The 8,588-nt window shown below is 52.1% G+C and overlaps 3 protein-coding genes across 3 annotated transcripts; 1 reads left to right on the forward strand and 2 right to left on the reverse strand.

Annotated features, from left to right (window-relative positions):
* Positions 1-3,515: 3,515 nt before the first annotated feature.
* On the reverse strand, positions 3,516-4,951 carry J7T55_014277 (uncharacterized protein; the record flags this gene model as incomplete). The annotated part of the gene is made up of 2 exons (XM_053136319.1): positions 3,516-4,279; positions 4,339-4,951. The coding sequence occupies 2 exons, from the start codon at positions 4,949-4,951 to the stop codon at positions 3,516-3,518; spliced, it is 1,377 nt and encodes a 458-aa protein (XP_052986095.1).
* Positions 4,952-5,011: 60 nt separating this feature from the next.
* Positions 5,012-5,302, reverse strand: J7T55_014278 (uncharacterized protein; the record flags this gene model as incomplete). Its single annotated transcript, XM_053136320.1, has 1 exon — positions 5,012-5,302. One exon carries the CDS (start codon positions 5,300-5,302, stop codon positions 5,012-5,014), a length of 291 nt encoding a protein of 96 aa, XP_052986096.1.
* A 798-nt stretch (positions 5,303-6,100) lies between these two features.
* Positions 6,101-7,221, forward strand: J7T55_014279 (uncharacterized protein; the record flags this gene model as incomplete). The annotated part of the gene is made up of 3 exons (XM_053136321.1): positions 6,101-6,201; positions 6,301-6,567; positions 6,624-7,221. 3 exons carry the CDS (start codon positions 6,101-6,103, stop codon positions 7,219-7,221), a joined length of 966 nt encoding a protein of 321 aa, XP_052986097.1.
* Between the last annotated feature and the right edge of the window lie 1,367 nt (positions 7,222-8,588).

Here is an 8,588-nt window from a genome sequence, read left to right on the forward strand (position 1 = left end):
ACGCACGCCGCGGTACAACAGAATGTTTGGTCATGAATGCGGAATATGAGCGTCTCGAGGAGCTCTCTGGCCAGACTTGTTTACGGTGTGGTCGAAATGGGTTATGGTGAGAACTATGATGCAAACTGACAGCGGGCGAGATGGTCAAAGCCGCTCGCAGGACTTATTGAAGAACTTCCCAAACACGATACTCGCAACATGATACTTGACACGTACTAGTTTCGGTGAAGTTGGAGGCTTGGGAGATTCTATCCTCAACCTATAGTTTTGATGGGGTCTGTGGCACCTGAGGATGAGATCCATTGGTCGGACTTCGGAGATCATTTGGTAGGCAGTCTTCGTGTGGCCCTTTCATCCGGCGACTAATTTAGATTCGTATACAATCAATATGGAGCGAGGTGATTATCTTCGCCAGCAAGACCAATCCTCTTTGCTTGTTTCACATTGCATCCCTTGTCGACGCCGCCGTCGAAGCCTGCGAGCCTTTAGTGCTGGAGCAAACGAGATGGCAAATCTATTCGACATGTGCTGAGGCAGGATGACAAGCTAGCTGCCAGTGGTGGAGTTTGGCGAAATATAACACGATAAGTCCCGTTCGTGTGTGGTTCCATAGCTCAAAATCTCACTGGCTGAACAATGTCACGTTCGGAATAGCGGTGGTGCCATCCCGCGAGAATTATGTGTGAAACATGTGCGGAGGTTCATCGAGGCACTCGTCCTTTCTGAACAGGATAGTCAAGATATCTCACCTGCAGCCAGTGGTCTGCGGCGGCGCCGGGCCTCATTTACTGACGCCGATGGAAATCATGCGTACAGGAGAATCCGGGTTGATGAGCAATCGTACAACCAAGGGCCTTCAGCAATTACTATAGCTCAACAAAGTCGGCCGACGCACGACCGGGTTGGTGACGAAGCCTTTCGGAAGCAGGTCCTCCATCAGCTCGAAATAAAGAGACGACAAGCAGTCCCGAGCTCTCGAGGGGAGATGAGAGACGACCTGGTCTACAATATATTGCTGGACAGTACACCACCGGTGCTGAGTGGGTCGAGCACCACTGAGGCGCATTTTTGGTCCGGAGATGAGGCAGCGATAGGGTTCGAGGTCCACCTTCCTGGAGTTCCTGTCTTCACGCAAGGCCAGCAGCGTTTCCGCTGGCGTGAAGGTCATCCTATCAGGCAGCTATTCGATCGAATAGTAGATTTCGATCGGCTGGTGGCTGTCCAGACATCATCCCTTGGTACATACGGCCCTCCGTTTCAATACAAATCTCTGCACAAATCTCTGCGAGAGGTAGGAGAGCGCTTCCTACGCGCTCAGCCTACCGCCGACCCTTGGAGCCTTCTCGAAGTCCGGAGCCCGCTTCCACCATCGATCCTGCCGTCTTTTCTGGATGGTGACAACTGCCAGTTGCTGTCGCGAATGCGTGACGCGGTCCAGGCAGTAGCTGAGGCAGAGGGACCAACCCGACCCGGGCATGAGTGGAGAGAAACTTCAGAATGGGTTCTCCTCTCCGAGGGTGGACACAATACGGTACCTCGCATAGACAGCCGCGGACTTTCGACCTGGGTTACAGCTCAAGAGGGCTGCATCGGCTTTGAATGGATGTCACGTCCGACCCGCGGGGAGTATCGTGATTGGATGCTTAACCCCACTGCACCCCACAGAGACAGCCGTTGGAGGTATGTTGTACTCCGCCCAGGCTGGACAGTCTTTTCCCCCTCAGGCACAATTCACTTTCTTTTCCGACCCGAAGGCGTTCAGACACTTGCACTAGGCGGCCACATCCTACAGTGGACAGGCATTAGTTTATGGCTGGATGTTGTGGGCGAGCAGTTGAAATACGCGGGCGCTACAGGTGAAGATGTGGGGAAATATGCAAAGAGTATCTCCGTTGTTATGGATCTTGTCGTCAAGAAGGTCAAGAGCGGTGGGCCGGACGAGCTTGGTGGTAAGGAAGAATTACAGAAGATCCGCAACCATATGACTGTAAGTGCTTCCCAAACGTGACCATCAGACTTCCTTCTAACAACTTCTAGGCAATCCGGACGTCTACGGCCGGCCTCAGCATTCCTTCGCGGATCGAGGAAGAGCTTATGAGACTGGTATCAGGCTCTGTACACCTCGATTAAGACGCTGACCATGCCTAGCGTAGAGGCTTGCCACAACCTTTTCTTTTCACGGCTTCAAGACGTCGGCCCGTTCTTGGGAGACGCATCGGTCTGAACGTCATTGGTATCAAGGACATGTGGCAGGCCACCTCGGAAAAGCAACCAGAATGTTCTCTTACTGTCCACGCCCGTACTTGGGGGTCTTGCTCCGATCGCATTCTGTCTTGTCGACGAAACGTAGATCGCGGCAGCCCAAATATCTTGGGGACTGGTCGGCAGTAGCTTTGAATTGAAAAGATCATATGGCCATATCACAGTATCTTCCGAACTTGTCGAGCAGGCCGTACGAGCGGTGGCTTCTATTCCGACAGCGGGTGATCTCGGGTAGACAAGCAGATGTAGACGTTAATCATACACACACACACGCACACGCACACACACACACACACACACAGAGTACATCTCGATCACGGTATCTCCACAGTACAAGCTACAGGTGGCGCATGAGGTCAGTGCTCAATTTTTCTTTTGCAAACAATCATTGGCGGACACTCGTTCCGGTCTACCCTGTACCAAATGCGATGCGATAAAGCACGGATCCAGTAACGTAGCTTTCGCTTGAATGGTGGTGATTGGTTCATCCTGGCGAGCCAATTGAAGTTCCAACATGGTCAGAAGTACCACTTGACTGATAAGATTGGTCATCGATTGGCCACTGTACAGATAGCCAGTCAAACTGTTCGCTGTGACATGTTGCAATTCAAGGTGCCAAGAGGTCGAGCCAGAGAAAGTAACGTCGGAAGGATCTTGGTCATAGGGGTGCCAGGCCTACAACAGCACGAACCCGTTGCTCTTTCATTTTCAGGAAACCTCCTTTCGAGTCAAGTGGTTGAGTCGCTTTTCATCGTATCCTGCTTCTGCTCCAGAATAGTGCCCGCCACTCGCAGAGCAAACTCAAGCATGACTAGTAATGGGCAATTGGCAAGAGTGGCTTGACACAGGAGACCGGTCCCCTACAGGGTCCGCCAATGCCTTTTCGGAACGAGCGTGAGCGCTTGAGAAGCAAGGCGCTTGCCTCGTGAAAGAAAGAACAAGCCTGACACAAGCACTTGTCTTGTGAAGCCAACATCCCTGGGTAGGTATGGCGCAGCCTTGGGGTTATAGCAGTTGTAGGTGTCCTTGCAGGTGTCCGTTTGAAGGGAAAGTAGGAAAGAAGATAGTGCAGGCATGGATGCTGAGCAGTGGGCTTTATAGTCGATTGGCGTCTGCGTGTGACCAGTTTTTTGGCCCGAGCTTATTTCTTTCCATAGTTTGGAGGGCACGGAAGAAAGACCCTTGAGTTCCTCAACGCATTCCCAGACTTTCTAGCGGCGCGGTATGATAGAAAATAAAGAACTGGGAAAAAATTAAGCTTCAAGGATTCGGTCCGAAAACGCGGGGACTACCACGAACAACGCACGAAAGGAATAGTCCCATTCAACTTCGGCTTCATTGCCTAACCACCGAGTTGGCTTTGCGCCGACGAGATATCCTGCCCCAGCCGACACCCCCTGGGGCATCTCATTGAACCAATTGGCGTGGCTGAAAATTTCATCGCCGACATAGTGTCCGCGTCCAAACTGTTCAAGCTCTTTGTTGTTCACTGCTGGTTCTCCGCCGGTGGTTACTCCGGCGGAGAGAAGAATCTGATGCCGTGTCTTGACATCTGCCATCTCCACTCGCCAGTTGTAGGGTTTTATATGAACAGTGAGTCCGAAGGCTCGGAAGACCGCGAAGATGACGGCGTCGATGCCCTTTAGTGTACGCGGATAGCGTTCGTAGAAATACGTGCCCTCCCACGTCTCAGGGTATTGGAACGAGCAATGGAAGCCGAGGATTCCACCACTTCTCATAAACGTAGGTGATGCAAGAAGGTTTTTGACGCCACAATACATGGGGTAAGTCTTCGAACCTGGAGTCTGGAGTTGCGGCTGTGCCAGTCCGCCCATATGTGCAGAGACGTAAAGATGGTAAGTTAGCGTGACACGGTGCCCGGCAGAGACGGGCAGAACTTCGTGTTCGCAGTCGCTGTAGAACGCAACCCATCTGATAGTATCGTTACGGAAATGCCACTTAGGTTGTTCGAGGTAAACCCGCTCCTGACCCATGTGGACAATTTTCAGCTGACCGCCTAGTAGCAGATTAGGGGCTTCAATTTTCTTTATTATCAGGGCTGGGTAAGAGTGCTACCTTGAAATTCAGTTGGCAAGACGACGACAAGCGAGCCAAAGTGTGTTCGTCCGCGGGGTGTATCCACGTGGGACTTGAACATGCCTGATGGCCCTGAATAGATATTCAGCTGGTAGAGCTCCGCGATGATTCCCCATCTCTCCACCGCCGGCTCCTTCCCAGCTCTTACGATTCCAGGGAGTAGCTCTCGGGTAACAGCATCTATAATGCCGAAGTCATATGGGTTGAAATTCGTGGATACGGAATGCGCACCTATTGCTCCGGCCTTGCGGATCTTCTCATCGAAGACATTTTTGTCGTCGCATCCAAAAGTGGCAGGGGAACAATCTTGGACCAACTCTTCCAGACTATTCTCCCAGTCCCTCGTAGCAGTCCACGTGCAATCGATGGTTGTATACTTGGACACTCTTCCGTTACGCCAGAAGATAACTGGCCGAGGACAAGTTACTGGTTTCTTTTCGCTCGTGAAATCTCCATAGTCAGATGTGGGAGAAACGGGAAGAGACCCGCCACAAGAGAAGCACTGAGCTGATTCGTAACGAGTCAGTGCGTCGTCAAGCTGGGCGAGGAGTCGTTCTCCGGAGGCTTGTTGTGGATCCTGCAAGCGGGCCATCTCATGAGATTGACGACAGCGTTTTAGAGCACAACGAAAAGGATTAAGAACACGGCCGAGTCAGCTATCGAAGCTTGGTGGTGAGCCCGTCCAGGTCTTGGAAAGCTCGCGGAGCGCGGGGTCTCCTGGTTTGGGCATAGCACGTTTCGCCAGTAGGCCTCCCGCAGCTGAGGTGGCTTTACGGTGTGGCTTGAAGTGGCGCAGAAAATGCCCTTGAGGAACGACAGGAGATCGGGCCCTAACGGGCCCTTCCAAAACCTTTCGGAACGGGCCTTTCCCGTTGTTGTGGGGTTGCGGCCTCAGTTGAGGCTTGAAAGTGTGGCTTTTTGAGGCGCGTATATTGTGGTGCATGAAGTGTGGCCTGTGAATGCCCTTGAGGAACGAAAGGGTCTTATGCTCTACCCCCGGAAATTTAAGTCGTTCCTCATGGCACTTTCCTCATGGCACTTTTGTCCACGCAGCTCCACCGCGGCTCGCCCCTGCTTTGCATCCGTGTGCATCCGTGGAACGCTGCGCATGGCAAGCCCCTGCGGGTGACGTCGGTCTGCGCCATGGGTGCTCCAATCAAAGTCTTTCCCCGCATTTTCGCCTGTCAACGAATGGCTTTCTTTTCTTACTGGAAGGAGCTCGAGGAAAAATGTGGGGTCCACATAATTTAAGCCCTTCTCCCCCCCCCCCTCGGAAGAGAAAAAAGAAAAACTTGCCCCATGATCGCTTTCTGCCCAGCCTGAACCGCCATTTCCGCTTGCTCTTTTGACGGACCATCTGACTGACATCCCCACGGGCCTCCTTACAGACTTCATTATGAAACGATTCAATCGATATCTCACTAACCATACCGGCCATTGCCTAGCTTTGTGCAGCAGGTATCCGAGCTTCAAAGCGAGCTTCATCGACCAGTAGGACGATAAAATCCATTTTATGTTTCCTATTCCTGCCTACAGAGCACAGCCTCCGCTTCCAGCTTCCATCTAGTGTCACGGTCCTCTACGGAAACTACTGGAAGGTTCTGCAGCAACCACCGCCGCCACAGATGAGAGATGCATGTAGCCAGAGTGCTCCCGTCTCATTACGGAAGACCGAGGGTTCACAGACAACAATAGATACAGACATCTCTCATGCTGGAGCCATCCTACGCGACAGTTCATCATGTCACTCCCCTCGCCCGACGAGAAGGACGGCGCTCACACTCGCCGCCCGCTCCAATACCAGAGAAATATTGGCTGTGACATGTCCATGATATTTTTTGCGTATGCCAGTTCCCCCTAGGAGCTTGCGCATCCCGGTCAACACCAGATCAAAGGCTTCAATATTGAGGCCGTTGCAAGAGTCGCCTTCCCTCAACCAAGCTGGATCACCGCCCCAGAATACCGGTCACTGCAAGTCGACAGTGGAGACGGCCATCCCGACAGCGCATTCTTCAGTCTTAACATATCGCTCTACGAGAAGAAATTTATTGCTTCCGAATGGGAGAACATGTGGTTTTTATTCTACGGCCGCGTCCACCCCTACACTCTCACCTGGCCGGTCGAGCCGGACGATAGTCTCGAGACTATTAGGAGTCCTCAGGACTACAACACTCCCGTGCTCATGGTCCGCGACCAAAGTTACCACTTGTCTGTCCAAGCTTGCCCTGTAATCAAGCTGGATCGGTTCTAACGTATTGCTGCAGCATTGCCCCGCAATCCTTTACCGCCACACAGAACCTTCCCACCATGCCCCCCATAGTCAGCTTCGCTGGGCCTGTCATCGGCTCCGGCCAGACCCTCCTCCATGGAGACCTAATATCGACACTGGGTGACACACAACTCAAGTGCTGCGGCTTCGTCCAGCTTTCGAGCTTCATTCTCCCTGGGAACCCAGATAAACCCCACTTTGGTGGCTTCCATCCTTTTCAGGTCTTCGTCATCTTCCCTATTCACGCGGATCCCTGGACCTCTCTCTGCAAGAAGATGATGGACAGACACGCGACCCAGTTTCAGCCCCACACGCTCTTCGCGTGCACTGGCAAGGTGGCAGGTTTCCTTAACCACCGCCACATGGCCAACTCCCCGGAGCTGGCCCAGGATTGCGTGTTTATTGTCGTCCCAGATACTTGGACGTTCTATGACAAAGCAGCGCTAGATTCTGTCTCAGCGCTCCCCTCGGCCAATGCTCCAGTTGAAGGGCCTCGTAGCGATCCTCCGGGATCTTCGAAACGATCAGACCGTTGGGCCCACCGCGTGCCATCCACTCCTTCGAAAAAACAACACACCTCCACCTACCAATAAAGCACCAACCCCATCTGATAGGAGCACAACGTCTTTGTAGGAGACTCTGTCGACACCACTGGCGATGCGAGGAAGAGTCGGCCCCGCTAAGTTGCATAGGATATGACCTCCACGTCCCCCTCGCCTGTCCACTTAGCTTAATCCCCTCCCCGGCCCATGACAATGGGATTACGGCCGTATATCATGGCCATTATGCAGTTCAGAATGTTAAATTCGTCCTCTGCACTGGTACTTGGATTGTTTGATGGATTCCATATGTTATTCTTAGCAGGAAGCTCGTACGTAGAGAGAATGTCACTAAATCATTATTGTTCATTTCTGCTTCCACTCCCACAGGTTTTGGCATCTCAGCGAATATAAGGCGAATCGCATCTTAAATGGTGCCCTACACTTGTAGACCCACTGTAATTCGGGTAGTTCCTAAACCCCGCACTGAAATCAGCCACTAACAGCTCCTACCCCAACTTCTGAATCGACCCATTTGCGTTGAGAAATCAAACTCCTAAACTCGCTCTATAAACATCCCGCAAACCACCAGATATGGCTTATCGTTCCTCAAGGACTCTTTTGGAAAATCGCTTGCGATTTTGTCACCTGTTTTGGAGAGCGCGGAAGAAAGACCCTTGAGTTCCTCAAGACACTATTACTGGTCATTGTAGGTTTGGAAAGTAGGCATGACTAGTCTTTGTTGTCCACAGGAGACCGGCCCCTTAACAGGGTCCGCCAATGCCTTGAGGAACGAGACTGAGAAGCAGAGACGAAGGCTTTTGCCTTGAGAGAGTAAAGGAGAGAGCCTGACACAAGCACTTGACTTGCGAAAGAACGACGCTAACAAGTACCGTCTTCCAGGTAGGTGGCGACGATGCTGTAGGTAGGTATCGCCTAATGGCTTTGGCACCATTGCAGGTGTCTGTTTAAAGGAAAAGGAGGAAATAAGAGAGCGTGGGCGTAGATGCTACACACTGAGCTTTATAGGCATTTGGGATACTCTAACACGGAAGCTTTTTCTCTTCGTCTCATGTAAGGAAAGTGGGCCACTTCCTGTTTGTCGCCTCGGCCTATGCGAGGTACAAGACTGATGGAGGGGCAGGCGCTCAGGCCAACTCGCAACATTAACATTACCCCGCTTCCTACCTCCAAGTACTATACCTACCCATTCAACACAGCAAGAACTTGACCCAATACATTTCCAGGCCTTTCAAGGAATCGTCTGTGGACCGTTCTCTATGAGTCAAATGTACTGTAGACTAATCACTGTTGGGCCAGTCTCTACAGAACATGCAATGTAGTAGGAACGGGGTGTGACCATGCCAGAAGATCAGGGTAGACATGATAGTGATGCATTAAGGCCAGGCAGCAGCCATGAG

This window comes from Diaporthe amygdali, assembly GCF_026229845.1.
Source record: "Diaporthe amygdali strain CAA958 chromosome Unknown NODE_99_length_8588_cov_77_922453, whole genome shotgun sequence".
NCBI lineage: Eukaryota > Fungi > Ascomycota > Sordariomycetes > Diaporthales > Diaporthaceae > Diaporthe > Diaporthe amygdali.